The 26,503-nt window shown below is 38.3% G+C and overlaps 1 protein-coding gene across 2 annotated transcripts in view; it reads right to left on the bottom strand.

The window, feature by feature from the left end:
• ipo11 (importin 11) overlaps window positions 1–23,487 on the bottom strand; it is a 101,093-nt gene extending 77,606 nt beyond the window's left edge. The window contains exons 1-8 of one of the 2 annotated variants that reach the window (XM_035658377.1): window positions 23,285–23,487; window positions 22,788–22,937; window positions 20,436–20,536; window positions 15,924–15,996; window positions 12,673–12,876; window positions 6,886–7,018; window positions 6,521–6,579; window positions 1,859–1,907 (exon numbers count right to left, since the gene is read on the bottom strand). In XM_035658377.1, the coding sequence (XP_035514270.1) occupies window positions 1,859–1,907; window positions 6,521–6,579; window positions 6,886–7,018; window positions 12,673–12,876; window positions 15,924–15,996; window positions 20,436–20,536; window positions 22,788–22,925 (757 nt within the window). In that variant the 5' untranslated portion in view covers window positions 22,926–22,937; window positions 23,285–23,487. Of the gene's footprint in view, window positions 1–1,858; window positions 1,908–6,520; window positions 6,580–6,885; window positions 7,019–12,672; window positions 12,877–15,923; window positions 15,997–20,435; window positions 20,537–22,787; window positions 22,938–23,284 lie in introns of those variants that run through there. The other variant, XM_035658378.1, reaches the window with a different exon arrangement.
• Between the last annotated feature and the right edge of the window lie 3,016 nt (window positions 23,488–26,503).

Below are 26,503 nucleotides of genomic sequence, written 5' to 3'. Positions count from 1 at the left end.
TTGTCTTGCTTCTTTCAAACTACAGATCAGGGATTATGTAGATCAAAACACTGTTGCATTTTATTGACTTTGTGTCCATGCCATTGTTTCCTTGTTTGCAGGTGTGAGACAGCTGGTAATGTAAGCAGATGTTGTGTAAAGTCACTGAGGTCATACATCAGAACCAACAAAACCTGCTAATAAAATTCACAGACTGAAATAGATAGAAAATGAAAAGAGAATATAAAGAAAGAAAGGGTATTCATTAATTCTGACAGGTATGTAGCCTAGCAAAAAAAAAACAAAAAAAAACAAAACACATTTCCACAATGCAGTGACTGACAGAAATAGATAGGTAACGACAGTTGGATGACTAACATCTAACAGGAGGAGCCAGACATCTGAATGGACCACAAAGACTGTCCCAAAAACACCAGTTTATATAGCTGACCTTATCAGGCTGTGCAGAGCTGATATTTCTCCCTAGCCCAGCTGTGAGCTGCCTTGCTGTATGCCCTATCTGCCAGGCCCAAACACCAACAGGCCCCTGACCCTGTCTCCACTGCCATCAGCAGAGTAAATATTGGAAATTGTAGTTGTGGCTGATATCTCAAATGATATTTTTGCTAACATCTGTGGCAGCTCATGGAGTGGTGTCTGAGATTTATCTCTCACTCTCTGGGTGTTGTTCTGACAAACCTCTATGGAAGAACAAATAGCCATTGGATAGAGAGATTACACTGTGACTTTCCCAAGGGGACAAAGAACCCTTACCTGTGTTTCACCCAGAGGAAGTAGGGACAAAATAAGAAGCCCAAAAATATTAACAATGGTAGTGGAACCAAAACTAATTAAAAAGGATCCAGACTGAATTTTAATCAAAGAAAGGTTCTCACGACAGCATTAGCAAACTCGTGCTTTTTCATCCTCCCTACATAAATCACATTTATTCAACTTTGTCACTTATTTTTCCCCTGGTTATCCTTGCCCTCCTGCAGTGGCTCTATGCCCCACACTGTGAGAACAACTGGTCTAGTTCCTGTGGCTTTTTAGTACCTGGAACTATTTGGCCTAAGAACACTAATTGAAGGGAGAAGTTACCACTCAAAGGCTTTGACTAGGTAACATGCAAAATGGTTAGATTCCAAGTCTCCTTATCTCCCTGTTATTTCTTCATATAAAGAACTAACTCATTCCCTCTGCTTAGTTCATTGTGCAAGTGTAGAGGAACATGGCATCCATACTGAATAAACAAACAGCAAAATTAGCAATTTAAAATAACTTGTCTCAGAACCTGATAACATGTCAGAAAAACACAGAACATCTTAGGTGTTTGTCAACATGGGGTAATTCCTGTTGAAGCAGAATATTGGGCTGTAGGAGATCATTTTAATACATAACCTAATGAAACATTAGTAAGGGAGTCAAACATGTTTCATTTGACAGGAGGGATACAAAGGTGAACTTAATGTTTTGATTGTTTTATTGCTTACATTTTCTGTTCACACCTTCTATTGGAGGATGAAAACACATCTTATGTTGCCTTTAACCTGCTCTCTCAAGATCTAATAATTACAAAAGATTCATATTCCTCAAATCACACTCATAGTTTTAGTATGTAATAGTACAGTGAGCATAAGTTGTACTTAGAGGTCTTTTTAATGGTTTAGACGCAAAACTAAAAACTGAAGCTTTAATTTGACACATACATTATGCTATTCTATTATGAGACCTTGACATTTGGTATCATAAAGTGTCTTAGACTTTTAAGTAGGCGCCTTCAGCATGCATTAGATCAAGCACCCGCGAGTGAGTTTGTTTACTGCGGGGAGAAACCTAGGATCAGAGATTCAGGACAGAGAAAGAGACAAGTACTCACAGCACTCCAAGAATTGTTTTAGCCTTTCAAACACTGCATTCAGGAAACCCTGAAAAGGAGGAGATGAAGAGAGGGTGAGATAAAATTTAATCTATTTGACATTTCTGCAGTTGAATCATTCATGATTGCTTGATCAGTATTGCCCAGAAGCAGATATATTAACAAGGGAATAACTTTAGTATGTGTGTGTTGTGTATGTGTGCGTGGGCACACTTGCTTCCGTACTCAGGAGTATAAATAAAAGTGCCAGCTACACAGTATGAAAGAGAATCAATTTTCTGTAGCCTGGTGTAGACGCAGCTTAGCATGGGAAATTAGATGATAGATGGAGAGGCAATCTGTTTAGTTCTGCATTAATGTTCAGCCATGAGGTCAACAGCAGTGTCATTAATCACACAACACAGCCCAGCCAGCGACTATAGCACCTAACAGAGTTAGTGAAGAAATAGGGGGTCATGAAGAAGAGCACAGATGAGGGGCTGGGAGATGATGGAGAACGAGTTCATGCCATGCATTTTGAAAGCTAATAGTGGGATTTAGACAAAGAGGGGGAGGCAAGGTGAATGAAATAAAAGGGGGAAAAAAATACTTAAATAAAGCATGCAGGAAATTAGAGAACGACTAATGCAAACATGAGTGCAAAACAAAGACGTTTTCAGCTGAATCAGTCTTGATGAAAAAGGTTTGACAAGTAAAGAGGAAGAGAAGTGAGGTTCATGGCACTGCCAGGGAATAATACACAAGGATGAAGTGAAAAGTAAATGAATGTCAGCCAAATTGATTGAGATGGCGAGAAAAGGATGGAAAATGGAGACAAAGTGGTGGACATCAAATGGGCACATCAGCAGTAGTGTGAGAAGTAGATTGTAAAGGGAGATGAGTGTCAACAGAACAAGCGAGTGCATCTGACAAAGGATCTAAGGGAAGAACAGTGGGTGGCAATTTGGTGAATGTTTAGGCTGTGTGTGGTCAAGTATATGTGCTCAGACCAGCTCCAGATTTAAAAGGGTCTACTAGATTGTTTATTACAATGGCTCAACTGAATGTACCTTGTTAAATCTATAATTTTCTTTGGTGGTCACAAAAAGATGCCTGTTAACTCCTGGATGTTGCAAAGTTAACCACATACTGAGCAATACCTAGAAAACAAATGTTCCAAATGACAATGATGAAAAAGATCAGTTGAGATGTCTATTCTAGCCCCCTTTCTTGTTGACAAGAAAGCCAGGAAGATAAACAGCAATTCAACTGCAAAATAAGTTTTAAAATTCATCAGTGGCAGCCTGTGTGAAAACTGACAATGCTCCTCGTTTTTAGCGTCACTGATGTTCTCCAGCAGTGTAGTGTGGTGATTAGAAAATAAACTCAATCTATTCAGAATGCTCATGTCAAGTGTGAAGACGTTGGATGGTTTATAGTCAGAGACCCAAGTGTGAATAAAATAAACTATTGCCTTAAGGCCCTGACACACCAAGAAGAGTTCAAAGAACTAGCGCCAACAAAAACAGATGGCTGCGTCAACCTTGCGTCTTCACAAAAACGTTGCATTTAAAAACACACCGCAACACTGCATCTGTACTCCAAAGATATGAAAAGACAAAAATGACTTTAGAATGTGTCTCACTAAAATGTATAACTGGTACTGAAACGGGTAAGCTAGAGCCGTTGGAACCAGACATACCAAAGTAAACCAAGGCCCCTGTGCGCTATGCACAGCAAAATGGTGCCAAACAACCGGCTGTCAGCTGGGTGCCAGGGCCCACACACATATTTTTGGAGTCAATATTGTTTCAGATTTCCTGAATGAAAAGTCGGTAACTAAGTTTTATGATTTGTGTTTTTTTAAGGAAACAGCAATACATATTTCAGTTGTATTTGGCAAGAATTACAGAATGTCTGTAATGTTTATGAGAAGTGAAATGGGGAAAATTGTTTTGCTGGCTTAATTCAATCATAACTTATTAATAACTCAAAACAGAAAACAGAAAATGAGCTGTTGAGGGTCAAAGTACACAAGCAACAAATTAAGTGGTTAAGAAAAGCACAAGTCTATTTGCAGCAAGATTGCTATCGCACAATTAGCAGATATGGGACAGGCTTATTATTAAGATTCACTGTTACAGTTCAGGCCAGCTGTGCTGCAGGCCTTTGAGATATGCATCATTACTTAGTTGGGTTACTCTTTCAGATGGGTTTATTCAGTTCTCTACAGGTTGCTTAATTACTTATTTAGTAGGCAACCTGCATCTTACAGTCCCAGTCAGTAATACAACATTGGAATTAATTAAGAAATTACATAATGTAATATGTTTTAACAGTTCACACCAATCACCCAATGAAGAGCACAATGAGACATAACACCCTGAAACCCTGAGACCAAATCAATAAGTCTGACATTTCAAACCATCACAGGATTTATTATAGGACCAAATGGTTGCAGGCATTTTATCTGTCTCAAACCATTTAAATTTAAGAGACCTCTCAAAAAGTTGATAAACAAAAAATTATCTGAATGAGGACTCCCATTACTGGATTGAAAAAGCTAAACCTGTGTAATCAAAGGTTTCCTGTTCAGGAAAGGGGTTAATTTCTGTTAAATCAATAATTTAATCTAATTAATTTAAATTGCATTATCCCTGTCTGACTCACTTCACCTGTTCTTATTAACTACAACTGACTTTCTTTCAGTTTGATTTGTTTCAGGTCAAGAGCGGATGCTAGACACATCCAGGCTGAAATCTGAACACTGATTACGGTTATATACAAACATGTGTTAAGTCAATGGAAAGAGGAGCGTAGATTCATTCTAAGCATTGCCAACAAAGGAAAAAACATATCTGGTTATAAAAATCTTTCCTATTCAGCAAAAAGAAAAAAAAAAAATGCTTATCCTGAGGATATACTGTTGGACTCCACTTAGCGCAGTCAACAGGAGCAAAATGATGGGGGGAAATAAGACAAAAAGAGAGTTTATAAGAAAAGGAGAGCTTATAGCATTACACCACCTGCTGTTATAAGTGGCAAAATAACTCTTAACAGTGCCTTCCAGACATGTTTGAAATAAATAAATAAAATAATCAACAAATATGTTTTTTTCCACAAAAGTCAAATTACCTTGTTAAAAATCCCCCAAATTACTTTGACTACTTCTGCCTCAATAAAAAAAATCTACAATCAAAGAAAACACTAATCATGTTAAGTTTTATTATTAGACACAAGAGGCACTTACTCTTACTGTGCACTGGAGGCTTCAAGTTTCTACATCCCATTTAAGTGCGAGTTGCATTAGTTCTGATTTCATAAAATTCTGCTTGAACATACATGCATTGAATTCAGATTTAGGTTGAGCACAGAGAAACTTTCAGTATATTAAAGTGAAAATAGATTTGTCAAACACTGCCTGTATAACTCTGTTGTCAATTGTAGGTATAACAGTCAAGTGAAGCAACAATGCATATGTAAAACACCATTTTGAGTAGACTATAAGTACAAAAAAATATAGCCTTGACCTGAATGTTGGGAAAGGAGCTAAGTTCACAGTAGGCATATTTCTCTCTTAACACACCATTAGCTGAATAATAAAATACATGAAAAGTGGTATTGAAGTAGTGAGTCTGATCTAATAACTGCATATATATGTAAACATAAAATATTAACTCCAAACCATTAGGTCTGCTCACTGAGCTGGAATAACCAGAGACAGCTCAAGGCAAATGACATTTTAATGTGACTATTTCAACCATTATACAACCTTCAGCCTGCAAGCTAAAAGCTGTCTCATTAGTGGAATAATAGAGCACAGTAAACAGAATCATTTCTGTCATAAAATGGTCAATTCAGTCTATAATGAAAAGAAAAAATTATACCAAGCAATTCTGCCACAATGGTGTCTTAAAACTGTATATTTTGTTCAGACAGTTGAATGATATCAAACTGACAGCAAATCCAGTTTTCTAAGCAGTGTTTTCAATATTTCTACTTAAACTGAGTTAAAGATTGATTATTTAAACTTTACTAATACTAATCAATTGCTAAAGTGCTCATTTCTGCCCTGACAGATGCAAAACCCACTCACAAACATCACCCACCCTCCTCTTCGGCTCCCCAATCTTTTTCCTGACATCACAATTTAATGATTTTTATCTATGTGGCTTCATTTTTTATTACTAAATGTGTATTTTGTTTGAAAAAAAAAAAAAAGTCTTTGAAACCTCACTTTACCATTATTCTCTAAAACATTTACTGCATTTCTTTCACGTTGACTGGCAAAAATGGGAAGTAGTCGGAATCTGCAGCTGGAGTTCAAAGTGCTGGGACATTTTATGTAAATTATTCCATTAACTGTGAACCCTATCCAGACAGGCGCTTCAGATTTTTTTTTCCCCTTTTTTTTTTAAACCAGGGCTATTTAGACTAAATTAAATAACAGTTTCATGGAGTCAGACTTTCTTCACATTGACAGTGGGAGGAGAGCTCATACATAACGCTTGACTCTTTGAACCGAGACAAGGCTTAAGGCACTTTCAATCTTCACAGCCATCCACATCTTGCACACTGTGGAGTCGCACATTGGAGTCACTTTTAACTCAAAACACTAACAGGAAAAATATCAGCTTTTCCAAATATCAGAGGTTCTATAGCCGCCACAGCTGAAAGACTCACCATCACTTCCATATTCTGTTGTGGCTCTTGAAATCCGTGGACTGTCAACTTGCGAAGCACTGAGAGGGGGCAGAGAGAAAAAAAAACATCTGTATGCAGGATTGTCGCTAATTGCAAATAAAGTGAACTCCACTTCATTTATGTTTCACAAAGTAGCAGCACATATGAATATCTCAAGAAGTTCACAACTTGTCCATTAATAAAGTTTTTGTCAATAGATGGAATCTTGACAAAAATCACAGTACGCAACATGCAGGCAGTTATTTCAGGCCATGATTTAGTTACAGTTTGGTATAAATAGATCACTGAGTCGCTTTGCATGAGAACGCAGTTGTGCGTGTTTGCGTGTGCGCAAATTTTGCTACCTTTAAGGGAGAGGAGTGTCCTCTCCAGTGAGCTGAGCGCGGCAGCCTCATCTCTGGCGTAGATTTGCTGGAGGAAGCAGTCGGTGTGATGGCTCCACAGGGAGCATGCAAAGCTGTAGATGCCCGACGCCAGCTGCCAACATACATATAAACAGTACAGTCAATCACACCCTGACAAAATTATTCTGGATCAGTGATCACATTCAACAACATTTGAGGTGATTCTGGTGAACACGTGAAATTAATCACAAGTGTACCTGCACACCAGATTTACATGCGTGCAAACTGTGTCTGTAAAATGACAATCGCATCAAGTTACATATAAAAACACTCACACAGAAACAATGCACACAGAGAGCAAAGATGGGCCTCTGAGTCACAGGTCTAATTTAGCTCCAAATGAACTTCCTATTAGAGTCACTGCCATGATATTATTTGAGCCCAAACCAATTACTTTTTTTTTTCCTGTACAAGCAAAACATGACCATCAAAAGGTAGACAAAGGTACTCTCAGTACCATTAACTGCAGTATATAGTCTGGCCCAGTCACTCAGACAACAAACTGTCGGTCTGTGTTTTCATAAAAAGAATAAACAGAATAGAAAATAGCATAGCAAATAACATCTCTGGAGCTATTCAATCTCAATATTCAATAAAATAATATTCAAGCATTTCAGTGTGATAAGGCTAAAGAAAAACAACACACTGTTGTGATGTTTAAAGACAATTCTGGCACCAGATGAAAATTAGTCTGTAAAAAGTTTCAATCATGACATTACATTTCAAAGAAAGGAATTGAACAATTAATTATTAAATACCTAAATACAGAAGAACTCTGTTCTCAGTAACGCTGAAGTGTTAAGTAGGAGAAATCTGAGAACCAGTGCTTAGGTTGGTGATGTATGCCTTCTGAAAGAGAAATCCCCACTTTGACAGCACAGCATAGGCTTTGATAGATTCTTTACAGAAAACTGCAAGACTGGCAAGTTTCTTCTTTGGAGAGATTTCTCAAGAGCTTGGCACTTCCTATTACTCAAACCCCAGACTAATTCAACACATGGAATCTAAAAGTGATGAACCAAGTTCAGGAAACACTCTAAAATTCTTCTTTTCTCACTCTTGCTGTTCTGTTTTGAGGAAATCAATCAACTGGTGTGCGAGTATGTGGGTTTTCAGTTGGATCTGAGGTCATTTTAAGTTTATCCTACAAGGCCAAAAGAAGCTCTGACTGCACAACTAGATTAGGATTACAAATGATAAACAGGTGATCAGTATACAGTGTTTTCCCAATGCTGTGACCTACTAAAAGGTACATTTGCATCCTAACTGCCTATTGATACTAAACGGGATTTTACTACGCCATAAAACAATTGCAAAAAGGATTGCAAAAACTTCAGGTACCATTAAGCATGAGTCCGTATAATCTTGATGTCTGATATAAGTCTAACTTCTGAATTAGTCTCTAATGCTTCTCTAGCATCCCGCAGATAGCGCTTGTCCTTCACACCCACAGACTAAACACAAGTTTATATAGTTATATATAGCCCAATTAAATAAATATATTACATAACTGTCGAGTGCCACAGTCACTTAATGGTGAAATGAAAGTGTCATGAAAAATTATAATCTGTAATTACAGATCAAAAACACAAGTTTCTTTAAATATCTTCTGAAACAACTTTGTCTTCACATGCAATTACATGTTTAAAAAAGCTTATATAGAATATAGATGTCACCTCAGTAAATTAATTATTTAACCTGTAATCCTTTCTCTATGATATGATTAAAACAACTGTCACGATCACACTTCAGAATATTTTAACTTGAATACGATTAAAGAACAGAGTAGATATCCCATGTACAATAAAATAATCAATAAAAATCCTCAACAAGACCCTTTACATACAGTACTGCATGTGCAACAAGAAACCAAGTATTTACCGGTATAAGTTAGCAGCCAATGGTGAACCAACTAACCACACCTGCTTTTTGCAACATTAGACACTAGACAATCACAATAGGGGTGTTTTTCCCATGATCGAAAAAAAGACTTGATCAGCCTGCCTGAAGGAGAGGATTTTCTAAGCCTGATGCAATTTACTGAGCCAGACTACAACCCCCATCGTGGCCCCAGGTGGCACACTGTACTGGAAAGCATTATTAAACAGCACGATAACTATAGACACAGCTTGCCACACCTGAAAAAGTAACCGAAATCACAAAACTACTAAAGTCCCCTGGCAACAGATAACATCTCCATTACATGCAACTTCACTTTAGTCGACTCACTTGATAACCATGAATATATCAGAGGAAAGCAGTCGGTTATTTAGTCGGCTGCCAGTAATTGGGGATCTATCTGAATTCCAGTTAATGACTTTTGTGAATTGTTGCTGAATCATTCAAGACAAAATTCCGATGCATCCAAAAATCAATTATTTTTCTGTGTGTGTGTTTGTCTGTTTTGTGCGCTCTGGAAAGCTCTGCAGTTGCAAGACCTGTGTGTATCTGTGTGTGTGCTTGTGTCTGCTCCTTTTCAGACAGAGACAACAGAGAGGCAAATTTCAATAAAAGCAAACAATTTCCTCCATCTGCAAGCTGATTCCCTATTCCAGCAGGAAGAACTCGCAAACTAAAGCCATCCAAGAAAAGTGCAGTTCATTTCACTTGACAATCTGTTTATGAATACCCATGCTGTGGGATATTGCCCCTTTATTGCTATTCAAAAGGCACAAAAACAGACGCTGGTTATCACCTGTCCCTTTCATCTCTAAACTTACTGCATGTTTGAGAGCCAGAAAAAGCAAACAGCCTCAACATAAAGTCAATGCAGTATCTTTACAACAATGCAGTGCATTTACAGCTACCCCACAAGGTTACTCTGAACAACCTCTGTACCACTTTTTAAAAATTAAGTGAAGTATCGTCTTTTTAGAGAAAGCATTCTATAATATATTATTACCAGAAGTACTCTCTTCGTTAAAAGAACAGAATGCAGTCTCATGTAAGCCATATACTATTCAGCAAAGTGAGAAGAACAACAGAATAAAGTTGTAGGTGCGGGTCGATGATTCATACATACAGTAGCTGTGTTAAGAGAATGATACTATTCTGAGTGGCAAAAACAAACTCTATCCAAAGGCACAAACATATTTTTGTAGATTCTTTCTGTGGAAGTATTTATATTATTCTAGCTTCAGGAATACATACATTCTATTTCTACATCTCTCTCAATGTGGTTTTAAATGCATTTATGTGCTGGTAAATTCAGTATACTAACAAAATATGTGGGGTTTACAATGCACCTGCCCACATATGACACACTGACCTCTGGGAAACACCAGATAATACAGTATGTACAGCTGATGAATGACAGCAACGTGCCTGTTGGGATCAGGCTTGAGGCCCCTGTGTCGAGATCCACTTGTGATGTGTGTGAGTTATATTCATTTTGATATGTCATCTCGTCTTCCATGCTACTGCTCGGGGCAACATCATTCACAGTTCAATAGTAAGATTGAGACTGCACAATCATCCTGTTTGGTTGCAATGAGAGTCTATTATTCAATAATAACAATTTCAACTGTACAGCTGCATTATGAAACACTGCCACTCAGGCATGGCCTATTTAGCAAAAGCTTTTCTCAAGCACTGACTACTTGTGGTGCCCGTTTATAGATCAATTTTCAAGATTAATGGTTTTTAAATTATTTTTCACCCCTTGCTTACTCTCTCTTTGCTCATCATATTTTGAAGGGAAGAATGCTGTTATAAACCTCTGCAAATTTGCAATGTCAAATTCAATTTTTCTTTTCCATATTTTACGTTTTTACAGATAAAGGCAGCAGGCACAGAGCCGTTCTCCTTCATCTTGTTCCCTTATTGCTGTCTCCACTTTCACACTTCTAAAATTCGGGAGGCAGAAATCACTTCTAAAAGTGTCCCAATTCCATCCTCCTCTTTGAATACAGCCTCGACTTTATCTTTACACCTGTTTCCTCATTACTCCATATCTTCTCCTGATGTGATCCCTCCTCCTGTCATTAGCAGCGCACGATTACTTCAACCACTTCTTCTCCCACACACCCACGCCCTGCCTCTTTGCCACAAGGGAAAAGGGGGGGGGCCTTTTCCCTTTTCCCTTTTCCCTTTTCCCTCACAGTATCTGTTTAGCTCCAGTTTGGAAAAATTCCTTCACAGTCTAAACCTCAGCAAGTGGGCCAGTATAACAAAGAGCTAGTTAATGTACTGCTGTCGATGCATCATCTCCCATGATGCAGTCAACATGGTCTACCAACTGCTTTAGCTGGGACGAAGGACTGGACAGAAGTGCGCACACTCATCGAGTACAAGAAGACGCGCTTAACACCCATACACGTTAACAGTACTTATGTACACATTATGTCTGAACTAAATAGAGTGAGAAAAAGAGCAGTGTAAACATAGTGGGTAAAAGAATGAGCTTACACTTGAAGAGATACTTAACTGTCCACTGCAGACTGAATAAATGGCAAAGGCAACGTTAAGGAAACCAGTGACTAATCACTTTGTTTTTTAAAAGCTTACAACCCACTATAAAACTCCAGTTTTTTCCTTATTTCAAAGCTTTCTTTGGTAAGTGTTGAGTGTGAGTTTTTCTTGCTCAGCCCATGATTGAACAGTCAGGTGTGGTATGTGGGATATAACGGACATAAACGGAGGTCATTTAAGGTTCAAAACCAGTGAAGATGACCTATAGTCAGACTTCACATTAAAACACTAAAACTCAAAGGGTGAAGTATGGCACTGGAATTGAAATGAACAGTATTGCATTATGCTTTATCTTGTCACCTCTTCACAATGCGTGGTGAAGTGTGTGGATGCGCGGCCACCGATCCACTTAATGTCGTGACAGGGGAGAGAGAGCAAAGCATGGGCCATTTAGCATCAAAGTCATCAGTGCATCATTTAAAAAGCGCACTGTTTAATGGGGCTCAGACCGTCTATGTTCCTCGTATTGCCTAAGGGCACACATTTTGGCATAGAGGCCACTGCACAATGTCCAACTATTTGGTCTCAGTCACTGCTTCTGTTGTCCACTGGCCTGTCACTGTCTTTCTCCCTCTGTTGGTCTGTGAGGTCATTGTATTCCCCTAAACCCCTTCTCTTCACAATTGTCTTTCTACTTAAGTCATGCGTTTTTAAAAACCGTGGGTGGCAAAAAAAGAAAAAAACAGCATTTGCTCTGATTCACTGCCTCTTTGAAAGAAACATGAATTCACAGAAACAACTCTCCTTCGAACACAATCTCTCTTAGACGCATGACTAGCAATACAGACAAGTCTTTTCCCAAACATGTCAGTCATGCTTGTGTCATGCATGAATGAAGACACATGTGCATGCATGTCCTGCCACAAATCTTATATTTGACACGAGTCAGAGTAGCTAAACAGCATCTCCTTCAGGCTAAATATGAAACTGAAAAACCTGCAACTCTCAAGGTAATTTCCCTTCTCATCTATTCACATTCATAAAGTTCTGCAGAAAAAAGAGAGTTAAAGAAAAAAGAAACATGACAAGTCAGAGGGCAGGAAACAATAAAAAGGAAGAAGGTGGCAAACTACAAAGGCAGCAAAGTTCAGCGGACAGAGTTAAAGTTTTATTTTTATTTTTACTTGTTGACGTGTGCAAAACTACTGCATCAAGTGCAGGGGACAAACAATGTGAATGACGAGCAATGAGATGAAAAAACTGAGTTATAAAGATGTTGAGTGATGACAAAACTGACAAATGGCTCTGTGGACTTACATCCTGGAAGAGTCGTCTGTCCTGCGCCAGACGTTTGGACGCTAGGGTTTTGGTGACATGATAGAAGGTTAGCAGCGCTCTGTGCTGCTGCAGGCCATCCTGACCCTTCACAGACTCTAGCAGAATGGGAATGAGCTCTGGCCATTGCCTGGGGCAGTCCAGACGGGCCACCTTGGCTATCAGTACTGCAATCTGGGTCGCTATCTGTTGGAAAAACACAGAGAAAATACAAATGACCGGAGGCAAAGCATTATAACAGCAGAAGGTGGTTATGCCAAAGGAATTTTACTACATCTAGAACATCACTTAACAATATAGCACAATGTCATAGGATATGATTTTAAATGAATAGACTGCACGAGTGGGATACAAATCATTTATATATATATTGTATACAGCTTAGTGCACATAGTATCCTATATGCATGTCATGTTACAGATGTGATGAGTCACATAGATTACATAACTCAGAACAGAGTGCTTGTGCGGGTGTGTTACATGTTCAGAGCCTTCAATACAAGGACTATACAATGAAATGTGTGTCACATGACCTTGTCACAGCTTCACTGTCATAATTTTTCTTGATTCTACGCATAGTGTACTTGACACTGACTACGGGTCCAGACTGAAAAGGACACATTATACTGCAGCAGATTGTGGGCAGTGTTTAATAAATGTATTAAAGCTTCTGTTACTAATTGGAAACACCCGTATTAGCCAATTTTGTTCACACCATATAAACATATGTTGAGTTTGATTTGACAGCTGTGGTTCACACATCCTGTTCCAGCGTAACCATGGTATTAGCATAAATATCCAGTTGAATCAGCAGGTGTGGTTTATTTGTATTAACATATTAGAGACGTAATGCTCTGTGGTAACAACGCACATTCACTCAGATGCCAGTTTATTAGGTAGTCAGATAAAACTAATGAAGTCTAATAAAACAGCCCTGCAATAAATCCAACCTTGTGAAGGTTATAAAGATCAGTTTTTGTTTAAACTGTTTTATAGACGTGTTAATTTATCTTTATGGTCATCTTGGTGGTTTGCAGTGATGTTGACTTTTATTGCAATATGGTGAGTTTCTAATATTTTGTACACGCAATTTATATCAATAATGATAGATAAAGTGGATGGCTCTGTTACAACATTATAAATTACACTGTTAATTTGTAGATGATACTTGTTGTATATCAGTAGTTTAAACACTGAGCTGACCTAATATTTTCTGTGATGGCAGCTTTATCTTTATCTTTAATTCCCAAATCAATTCATCTAGCCCATTTTTAAATTCATATTACAAAGATTAAAGCAGAAATGCTTGTCTTTTGATTACCAGTAATGTTTTATGGTACAACCTACAATCAGTCAGAAAAAACGAGCATTTAGCAACCTAATTTACCTAAGTAATGCATAATCAGCATGCATGCAAATTTAATCGATCAATAAGTCATTATGTCTTAAGAAAGCCAGGTGAGGTTACAAAAATTGCCTCTATTATTGAACTCTCTGTAAACTGTCCACACAACATTGGCACACCCACACTCACATGCACAAATATGCACAACCCCTTCTGGAGTTTTGATTCAAAAAGGAGAAGCTATGACTAGTGAGACATATGGTGTTTAAATGGCATTCATTGCTTGCCATATGGACCCTGTCAGTCTTGATGTTGGAGGGCTTTCCCTCAGGGACACACAAGCTGTAGCAACCAGGATGGATGGCCACCATTCAGTTCCACCTTCCATGTCCCCTCAGACAGATGTATTAGACATGTCTTGATTCCTAAATTATTTGGTTGTTGCAGCCATCCCCTAAGAACTGTAAAAATAACAGAAACCGATTTTTTTTTTACCCTCAAATGAGATGCACAATTAGTGTCTCGGTACTAAATTTGTACTTCAGCATATCTACAGTAGCATAGCTTGTCATTGTCTAGCACACAGGCATCTATATTACCTTTTGTTAAAATAGTACACTTACAGTACATGTTAAAATGAAAGCCGTCACTAAAGCTTAGTGATGGGACCTACTTCTTCTAGGGATGCAAGCACCAAAACCCCTTTTTTTCTGACCAAGTACAAGTACCAATATGAGTACTTAATAATACCATTACAGTTATAATCTAACAATGACTTGAACGTGTTATATTTTTATTAGGTGTTCCTCACTTTCTGACTGTAACAAATTAAATGTTGCTAATGTTGTGAAAGTTGCTGAAAATATCTCTAAACTGCTGACACCACTTCTCCTCCACCTACCTGCTCAACTAATGAGAGGTTACATAACGTCACGCTGCTGTAAAGTGGCATCAGGTGCAGTATTTGAGTAGTTTTATAATTACAATTATGAGTACATGAGTAAAGCATTGGACCCGATACTGGTCTCGGTGCATCCCTTCTTCCAATGTTTACGTGACTACCCAGGCAGCTAACAAGGGCACAAAAATACAGAGCAGTTGGAATTGTGTGTAATAAATAGCTCATATCATTACAAAAAAAACACCTTTATACTACATGATAGTGGTTCTGAATGACAAGAATGAAATCTGCAAACTTTGATTCCATCTTTTTCTGAGATGAGATGTGTTTGATTGGATGGAACAGCTGGTCTGATCTTACTCAGTCTAGAAGGCATCAGAAGAAAAAACTGTTTTGGTGTCAACATGTGGTTGAAATATTTCACATCAGCTGCCTTTGCAACACTTCCTTAATGAGAAAAACTGGGCTTCGAAAGGGTGTTTTCCCCTCTCACCTTCATTCCTTGAATGCACAAGGAAATTCAGGTGGAAGCCTTTTTCAGAGTCTACTTCATCAAATTACACAAAAAACACTGACCCCAATATTCAATACAGTTTGACAGTTTGATTGTGCTTAAATTTATGGTGGAGTGGACATTTGTTTAAAGCAAAATGCAACTAAAATAATGCTGTTCTAATTGTAAAGCCCTTTGAGGAAAGTGATTTTGGGCAATATAAATACAATTGACTTGACAGCACTAATGTAACTTTGCCAGCAACAATTGCATATCTAGTGTTCATTATGATAGGTAACCCATTTCAACCACATTTAAAGCTTCTGTAAGTGTATTCTCATACCAATAATTATTACAGTACAATACAGCCCAAAAAAAGTAAAACAGAAAAACTAGGTAGCCTAATCAAAATCAAGGAGTTTCTTTATACCAGTATATGATGCTGATTTTTTTTATTATTATTTCCCATGGTGCATCCAATTTTTTCCCACTAACCTGATTAATAGGCTCATTGAAGTTTGTGATGAGACCAGCGCGCAATGATGTCTTCTCCTCTTCTGATAAAGCACTGTGAACAAACCGAATAGAAAGTTCAGAAGAAGTAAATGGGTCAAGAAGACTAAGAGAGCAAGAGTAACACAATATCTGCACTTACTAAAAGGAAAAATCAACACAAAAACAGTACACATATCAAAGTGGTTGAGAGAAAAGGACATTTCTCAAACTGATCTGAAATTATGGGCACCAAATAGCAGTAAAACACTTTTCAAGCACTGAATTTATTTCTTCCATCATGCACCACTTGGGGCAGCTTCATTAAAAGTATTTAAGATTGTATTCCCACAAAGAGAGACAGAGAAAAATGAGACTAAACGATACGGAGAGAGAGAAATACATAAGGCTGCAGGAACATTCATGCAAAACACACATGCAAAAAACAGGGTAAAGTTCTGAACCCAGGACTCTCTTACCGCAGGACAAGAGTGCTACTGAGCAATGAAATATTATGATGACCCTGGCATTGTTGAACGTGGCTCCTATCCCCAGAGACTCCTTAGAATTGAATTTCAAATTCTGGACATGCAAACCTCAAACTTTGTGATGAAGATATGAATATGACATCAATCTGCCAAGTTGTTAAGGGATCAATTAAATCTCTGTATAACACTATAGTGCAGGACCTGCCAGCTGCCTGATTTAATCAGTACGCTTTGGATTAACCCCCTTCTTTCTTCCAAATCACATCTTGTAATCTGCAACATGGGTTGACGTTTCTGCAAACATAGTGTGACACTGTAAAAAAAATGTTTACCCTAATTTACCCTGTTCTGTCAACTTTAACTGCTGAAGCTAGATGGAGTGGGAGAGTGTTTGATGTGAGGAATGAATCACACTGTAACCTTGGGCAGAGAGAGAAGAGATATGGGTGGAAGACAAATCACTGGGGGGAGAGTGTGAATTAGTGAGACAAGATTTACAACACACATGTTTTGTGAATCTGGGAATGAGGCAAGCTTTAAAGAAGTATGGATGGGAGATTAAAAGATATGTTAACATAAGCAAGTCTGTGCCTGAGCCTTGTTTTGTGTATGTCAGTAAAATGAACCAAAAAATCTAATGACTCGGGGAAAAGGAAAATCAAGAGAGATTCTCAAGACAGATTCTCAGAGAATAAAGTTATCCTTATACAAGAGACAGAAAACAGCTACAGCAAAATACCTTTTTTTTTTCTTCACTGCTGTCTTATTTCAATAGCTGGAGTTACATTTTAAACTTAAAATACAATTGCACAGCAACATAACCCTTCTGCGTTTGTTTCAACTCCGCATCCACACACACACACAACTCAGTACTGGAGGAGCAGCAAAAGCATCAACTTAAGAGTAAATCCCTTATCGTTACTTTAGGGAGTTAGGTTGAGGTTCTTAATACAGAAGTAATGTTTCATTATCCTGCCTTAGATTTTCCACTTTAGCTTGTTCTGATGGGTCATCTTTGGCGAACAGGTAGTGCCAACTTTATAGTGTATATTTTCTGCAGTAATTTACTTGATTCTTTATTTAAACTAGCACAACACTTTTACAAGACGCATTGCAATTAAAAGTATTTAAAACGCCTTCCAAGGAAAAGGCACCTCTGCAAACAGGAATGAGCATGCTTGTCGGCCTTTTGACAGAATTATGTAAATGAATGCATTCTGGACTTGGCTTATATAAACTTGTAGTGTCTCGTAAGCCTGTGTGGGCTGAGCACGTTTGTACGCTTAACACATTCCAATGTCAAACTATGGCACGCAACAGACTGATATCGCGTGGCGATGCCTCACATCAGTGCAACGCCACAAAATACACACACACAACACTATTTAATTCAACCAATGTGTCTTTTAAAAGAAATACACATTGCCCTATTGCACATAGCTTTCATAAATTCTCAGTTGCAGAGCATTTGTTTTGGTTGCGTTTGATCAGATATGTTCAAAGCAGGTCAAACTATGATGACTAACTTCAAGAGAGCAATGGGCATAAGCATGTCTTTTCCAACTCATGCAGTTTCTTCACATCTACCCCGCAGCTCTCCCACACCCCCTTGGTGAGGCACTTGAAAACCTCTGCATTAGATTGTACACGCGTTAATCAAATTATGCCAACCACTTGTCTAAAATATTAAAAATCTGCAATTAGTGTGCCCCTTTGTCTGACTGTAGACAGAAACTGCTTTGATTACTTATCTATGATTTATACTTATAATACGAATTTACTTAACCTGTGACTTCCAAAAATGTCAGTTTTAATTGTATTTTTAACCCGGCCAAAACCTGTATCTTTCTGAGCTTAAAGTTAATGCAGCACAAATCAAAAATATCAATTTCTTACATCAGCCCAATTTATCACCCCACTAGTGTCAGACAACGTGTGTCTGGGTAGTTCTGGCACTAACAGTCTAATCAGCCAGTAGACAGCACATGCAGAGAACACGGTCTTAGTCTGTTTCACCAATATTTCATCAGTGTGTGATGTTGAGTTTAAAAGATAATCCTTGCAACTGTAATTTTCTATATCTTCTAAAATACCTCCAGTTATATACAAGTGGATATAAAGTAATCAGAGATAGCAGTAACATTAAGCCTTCTCAGTTAAAGTCAGTAATTTGTTGTAAACTAGGACACGAGAATGGACGCTGGAGATGTGTATGGATGGAAATGAAAGAAATGAGATCTGTCTCCTAACCTGGCAAGGATCTGCTGAGTGTTTCTTTTTGGTTCTTTTTCTGCTTTAAGATGAGACGAGATAACACTTTATAGATCATATGAAGTAAGGTATGTGTTATGTAGAGCATAACCCATATTGAAACAATTACAAATCAAAAATAAAGCCATGTGAGTTTTGGCTTCTTGTCTCTCGCCCCCTCTTTACTACTTTGTTCTACTGTCGTTAAAAATTATTAATCACATTAAAATAAACTCCGATCTCATAAATCCAGAATCAATAATAACCTGGGTACAGTCCTGGATAGCATTAATAAAAAGACATGAGGGAGTTTTTTTGAAGTTATGAAAAAGAATGACCTTCAGTCAAGTATTCGACTTGTCACAGCAGAAAAAGCAAAAGCTGGAACATTAATGATGGCTCCATCATGACACTAAAGCCTTGGTCACAGTACATGACTTTCAAAGTCGTCTAATCACTGTACTTTTCACACTGAGCAACAATCTGTCTTGTAACTGAGAGACTTGAAGTCGTTGTGTTTTTCACCCTACGTGACTGATCAGCAACAGAGGGTCAAACACTACTACATCTTTCACAAGGAGTCATTAACAACACCATTAGAAACAAGCTCATTATGTATAATTAGGTAAGTATATTTTATTTTATTTTTTAAAGGGTAATCAGCAAACAGTACACTGCCTTTAGAAACTAAGTACAATAAGCTGCTAATTAGCCTGATCAGCCAGGATCAGTAATCGATACACACATTATTAAAACCCTTTAATCAAACTAATAACTAACAGCAGTCAGCATCTTATCAACCTTATCATAGCTTACCATCAGTTACCTTGTTTGTGTAGGGGTGACCAAATGTTAAAAATATTCAGATTAGCAATTTTCTGCTCCCTGCACCAACCTCCCTTTAAGGATTATTACATTTTGACAATTCCTTACGTGTCCATAACAACACCTAACTCTACAAACACTGAACTGGTCTTGAAGTAACTCAGTCCGCAGATGTGATCCAACATGCACAATACTGCTATAGGACTATCTTAAGAGATCATATCATCAACAATGGGCCAGTTACGCAAAGAAATAAAAGAAAAACTAATATCAAATTGAGATAAATAACCTAAGGGCCAAAACCCCTTGCACAGCACTCTGGCAAATAAAATTCAGTTTACTGAACTATTGACAAGAGGCAAACAACTTTAGTAAGAGGAGAAAACTTTAGAAAGAAAGAAGAGAATAGCAATAATTTGAAGTGGTCAAAGAATGGCCACAGAGTTCTGAAGCAGAACCGATTACCTCCGGCCAACCGCTGTCCTACGAATTTAAGAGCAAATGTTCAATTCAAATCTAACAAAAGCCAGCCAGTCCGGTACCCAAAGACAGACTGTAGGCTTTTTCAAAAACACAAAAGAATAAACTGAGTATAAAATCAGAGCACAATGATATGAATAATCAGGATGAGAAGTAAAAAATGAAAGAAGAAAGCTGTGAAAAGTGGTGGAGACAAAACTACAGGCGTAAGCTATAACTGGTAAAAGAAAAGACAATGGGGAAAATGAGGAATAACAGAAAAATGCAACTTCAAATCTGTGACAAAAAGAACCGGGGGAAATGACAAAGCCACAAAAACAGGAAGAGAGATTAAGACTGATGAATAGAGACAGAGTAAGAGTGAATGAGACAATGAAGGAGAGATTAAAAACGAGCATTGGGAAAAGGAAAGTGGGAAAGTGAGAGAGCAAGGCTGAGCAATAGGGAACAAGAAAGACCAGCAGGCACTTACTGAGGCGCTACTCTCCTCCAGTATCTGTCAATGCCATTTTTGAAGTACAGCACAGCCAGCCACCTGACGTTCACATCCAGCATGTGGTTATTGAAGATATTCTATTGGGAAAAAAATATATATGCTTAGTTTTTTGTTAATTTTGTTACCTCAAATAATAAAACCAGGCAATTTAAAGACTGCCTCAGTTTAATGATGTGTGACAGCCCTGAAAAACAATGGCGCAGACCTGCGAGCCCATTAAAATGCAGAGCTCACAGACTGTGATCTAGAGTGTCTAAATTGTACACACTAATGCGGTTTTATTCCTCATAAGTGCTAACATTTCTGAGTTGTAAAATGCAGCCATAACCCTAGAAAATCTGGCTGAGGACTGTCACTGTGTTCTCAAAGTCATTCTTCTATACAAGTGCAAAGACGGGAGCTCCACAGAGAGCAGCACAGTAATATCAGGGATCGGAATCTTGGCTCCAGTATTTTCAGGTTTTGGAGATGTAGGGATTTTTTTGCTTAAATACAGATATAAAACATTGCTATGTTGCATCAAGGGAACAAGAAGACCATTAGCAGGGTGGTACAGTTTAACTAGTGACTTGAATATGGAAGCAGAAATCTGCCCACGGCCACTAAAGTTTTATTAGATGTATCAGTACAACCTGAATTTAGCTGGCCTGACTGACATTTGATTTATTGATGCTGTCCCTCCTGTACCATCTTTATACAGACACATAACTGTCCTGAATTAAATGAGCTAGGGCACATTGCACCCTTTTTGCTTAATTGATATGGACCATGGCAGCACAGGAAGATACACAAAATGCAGTAATAAAGTATAGACACATTTTGTCAAGAACGTCTTAAGAAATATTGAGGCATCTTTGCCCAACACTAAATAAAAGAGTATGAAACTGTGCCCCCCACCCCAAAATAACAATTCAATTCAACAATTCACCCCGCGATTCCACCGGGGATACAAGAACCACATCGATGGGACATAGTGATGACAGGAAAATAAAAAAAGAGTGTGCAACATAAAACAGTTAATATTAATGGATTTTGTCCAATCACAGAGCACGATTATGCTATGGAGTCAGTGAATTAACTGTGGGGAACAATTTAAACCCCATTTATTTAGCCCACATTTGTTTCATTTTGACAAATTGCTACTGTTAAAAGTATGACAAATTAGCTATTAGCAGTTCCTGTTTGTAATTTACCCATGAGTGTACAGACATCTATCACTGGATTAATAATAAATACTGAAGAAAACCTAAAGACATGATGATTATAAGTTCTGGAGTTTTACGGAGCATCCTTTATTCTATTATTTCTAGGCGGACCTATGGATGTTTATTCAAGATAATGACACCCTTAAGAAGTGTAGGTTGCACTGAATAAAATATGTGAGTAGTGACTCAGGCGCTAAGGGTCTTGAGGTCTACCTCGATATCCTCACTGAGCTGCTGCAGCTCCAACGGCTCACCATGTTTATAAGTGGTACATAGTAAATGTGATGGCAGACAGAAGATTTAAATGCCTCCAAATTCTGATATTTTACTATATTGATTCCATTTTAGTCTTTGTTTCACAGTTAGACTTTCTCTAACCAGACAATCTCTTTCTCTGTGTAATAAAAAAAAAATAATAATAATAAAAAACAGATGAACAAATCTAACAATTCACCTGTAATTTCTTGCTGTGACACTAATTTATCATAACCTGACCAAAGGGCAGGGACAAAAACACAATCTTACATGCAAGTTACAGTGTTTTTTTATTTTTAAACTGTAAATACTTTAGCGAGACAAGTGAAATACTACACAAGCCCCCTTAGTTTTATCGGAAAATGTGTCTTCAAAGACATACTTGAAACAGGACGTTGTGTTATCTGTTTTTCTTTTCAAAAATGTATTCATGACAAAAATATAAAAAATAATACATTTTCCTGTAAGTGGAATAGATCTTTGTGCTTAGCGAGGCAGAACACATTCTGGGCCAATTTCTCTGCTCAATGCACAGAGATGAAACTGAAATCCATCTTTTCATTTTAGCCCAACTGAGACAGTATTCCTTTAAGGATCAACATGGGCTTTGTGGTGAATATACAGTAAAAGTGTTATTGTTATGCAGCTTGAAAGATATGTCCTAACTATTAAGAACCTCTCTACAAAGAAACACCCCCATAGTTGTCTGAATTGAGTTACTTACAAACTAAAGTGCATTAGAAATTAGCATAAACCCAACATCACCCTGATACTCTGTAAAACACACCACATTCATTAACATCACATTAAAGTTTTAATCGTTTTCACTCCAGCAGATTCATTCCAATTATTTGATATCATCCCTCACCAGGAGGACAGAGTAGAAGCCTGGCTGGGTCTCCCACTGTCGGAGCTGCTCCTCCGCAGGCTTCAGCACAGCTGTGTCCTGACTGGTAGCCTGGGTTAAGGCCTGCAGCACCACTGAACTGGCACCGTCAATATTCATAGCTGGATATATCTGCAGGGGGAATACGAGAAAGGGAAGGGGGGAGAGAAAGAAACAGACGAGAAGAGTTTCATTGCTCTTGTTGTGAAAAGTTCTGGCTGAGTTGAGGAAGAATAAAAAAAAAAACCTTTAAAATAGTTTCACCGTAGGGAAAACAGCATAATAAAACATCAACGAAAAGCTGAGGCAGTCAAATTACATCTACAAAAAAAATGTCAGAACAAGGTATACGTTTTTCCGCAAGCTTTGTCTGGCTTTATCCCGTTGTCACCCATTTTTATTATAGATCAAGCAGTGCTGAAATCACTGACAAACATAGTGAGGAAGAAACAAATCCTTCTGAATAAAGAAAAGCACACCTGATAGAAACACTGGCAGTCATCTCTACCACGCAAAGAGCTGCTCTACGTCCCAGATATTCGAGCACCCCAGCTTCACAGGTCCAAAGGTGTTTTTTAGTTTCAAAGGAACTACCAAAGTCAGTCGCACCTGTGCCTTAAAAAAGGGATACTCATATAGAATAATAAACTACTTCCTCCTCATGAATCCTTCTTTATGACATCACCTCAACGTTTTCAGAGGAGTTTGAGAATAATAGGATAACTGGTGAGAAAAAACAACATGGTTGTTTATTTCTTTCCAATACAAAAAACATAGCCAACTTATTTTCTTCAGCTTCAGGTGCCTTCCCAATTCCTTCAGAGAATATATCTGACAAGCATGAAATGTAAAGCTTAGAAAACTGCTGAGAAAGGCTGCCATCTACAGCCCGGAAACAAACACTCAGCCTGGGCTTCTGTAAATGGTATGTGCATTAGAGGCATCTCCACATAGGAATACAGTAGCAGAGCTTTGCCCACACCTGTTGACTGATTTGTTAAATAAACAGTCCATGAATTATTAATTCAGTAGCAAATCTATAGGGAAGACTCTGAAGAGGTTTGTCTGCTATAAGGTGTAATCGTAGCAAGAGTCCACTCTTAAGATTAATGAAGGTGTCTCTGGTGGCTATCACACAACTCCTGCTGAGGTGTGAGCGACCTTCCTTAGGGATCATTTGCCATATAAAACAACATCAGAGATGAAAATCCACCAGCAAACCCTAATACAACAGCGACTGCATAGTATAGGACGGTGCATCCCGATTATGTTTTTGCGCATTAAACATTACATGCTGGTTTCAGAAAACTGGAATTGCATTCATCCCAGTTTTGAGTATCCCAAACATGCTTTCTGGAGTATCTAGAAAAAGAAATTTAGTGGCATGTTAACACCTACTCCGGGTTCCTGAATAGTCTCTGCAATGTGCGCAGATGCGTCGTCAACTCAAGTTACTCAGTGGTTAGTAAGTAAAACAAAAATAACATATGACACAAACACGAGTTACTCTGATCTTCCATTACTGGTGATCAGATGGAGAAGTTAAATCCAGCAGAGAGGTATAACTGCAGCAGTGTCCAGACAGCCGGAAACTAAACTGTGCTCATATTCAGTTGCTGGGGAAGCTGGTACAGAAATAAGACTCTTGCAAGCATGAGATGCCTGCAAAGCCGCAAAAGATTGGAAAGTGAATGTTCCATGTAAATAAATCATACAAACATGATAAAAACCAGAATAGGACTCAAAATTTCAGAGATAAACATAATATACTAGAGTAGTACAGTGAACTTTACTGGCCCCAAGGGGAAGCTTGTCTTGGGCACAGTGCTACAATCAGCTGCTTCGTATAAAGACAGTCTTCGTGACAACATGAAACTCATGAAACACGAAGGAGACATCTGACTAAACTTTTAACATTGACAAAATGGCGGCATAAAAGAGTGACTGTAAACTTAAAGTGAATGAGTGCTGGTACATTTATTGCACATTGCTCTATCGCATTTAGTAGATTAGATTATATCTAGATTTACTCAGTGATGATAACGTGTAAGTTGAACATTTTCACATTGTGATTTTGGCATCACAATCGCAGAGAAAAAAAAACCTATGTATTGGTGATAGACGGATTAATCGGTCGTCCAATTATCTAGAATTTTGAGATAATCTGCATCAGCCAATGTCTGTTCTCCCGGCCGATAAACCAAAGATGTCTTCAGACACCTCTGCAGGTAACCTTGTTAGTGTGGCTGCTGTGGAACGATGTTAGAGCTCCCCCTTGTGAGTTCTGGGAAGGTGGGGACAAAATTGGTTTGAGCCCTGTATTATGACTCTGATGCATCCTTCTGTAAACATATGACTGAATTTAAAAAGGGAGAAAAATCCAAATTGAAGCGCAGTAAAAAGTTATGGCTGTTACCTAACTGAAAGAGCACGACAGAGTAGGAAGATTTTCTTCCTTCCACCTGCAAACTAAACACACTACAATGTATTTTGGTTTCTATCCAAAGCAATCCCGCTAACGCAGATCCCCCCCCCCCATTCTCTGCTGAGTGTCTTTTCATACACACATGCTTCCCAGCATACGCAGTGAGCACAAACAAGGGGTTTTGGGCCTGCTGTAAAGTGATTACAGAGAGTTATCTTCAAGTGTTTAGAAAAGTGTATTCACATCTGTGAGCTGTCTGGCATTTTAAGACGCAGTCAAGATGAACAAACAGGTGGTATCATATCAACGCGAACAAGGGCTATAATGGTTCTGAAACCGAGATCGAAACTGCAATACAAATATTGACGGCTTAAGTCTCGGTTGAAATGTGGTCAGTTGTTGTTGTTGCTTCTCTAGCAGCCCACTAGGTCTGTAACATCAGAGGCCTACCTCACTGCAGACATGACTTGCCGTGGCAGGAGACATACGTAAGTGTGCTAATAACATTGATGTGAATGATGAAGTGTCCCAGTAGCCGTGACAGTGAGCAGCAACACCAGGACCATAAAAACAAAGCAGCTCGATGGAATTCAGCCATTATAAACTTCATTATTTACACCTATGCTTTTCTTACTGTGACATATAAAAATGTCCCCTGTGAAAAAGGCCTACTGTCAGATTTTATATAGACTGCGCTGTCTAATTAAAGCCCAACGTGTCCCGGGTCAGAAATACATGCACTCTTACTACACATGCTGAAAGTATTCACACAGTCAGGAACAATCTCTGCGCAATAAGCCTGTGACTCAAACATCCCGTACAATTATTAATTCTCATTGTTGAATACAGTTTCTTTTCGACACATACAACCATCGCTCAAAACAGATCTATGCATGCGTGCATACTGTATATACCGTCATATCCACCTACATAATGTATAGAAAATAACCTGACACACAAACTCTTATATACTTATTCACCCCTGCAGCCTTTGCACCATCGTCTGATGTGGTTTATACATCTGTACATAGTAGTTTGTTTGTTTGTTTACACTGTGGAGCTGTTTATTCTGCTCTTTACGTACATTGAGAGCAACATAAAACCCGAGTCATATTCCTTGTATGGGTGATTATACCGTCGAATAACAGTGATAGTGATGTGATAGTGAGGGTGAGGAGACAGACAGACAGACAGACAGACAGGCAGGCAGGCAGACAGACAGACAGACAGACAGACAGACAGACAGGCAGGCAGGCAGACAGACAGACAGACA

This window comes from Morone saxatilis, unplaced genomic scaffold, assembly GCF_004916995.1.
Source record: "Morone saxatilis isolate NCDOM2014 unplaced genomic scaffold, NCSU_SB_2.0 Contig16, whole genome shotgun sequence".
NCBI lineage: Eukaryota > Metazoa > Chordata > Actinopteri > Moronidae > Morone > Morone saxatilis.
Note: the sequence above shows the minus strand (reverse complement) of the source record. Positions and strands in the feature narration are given on the sequence as shown.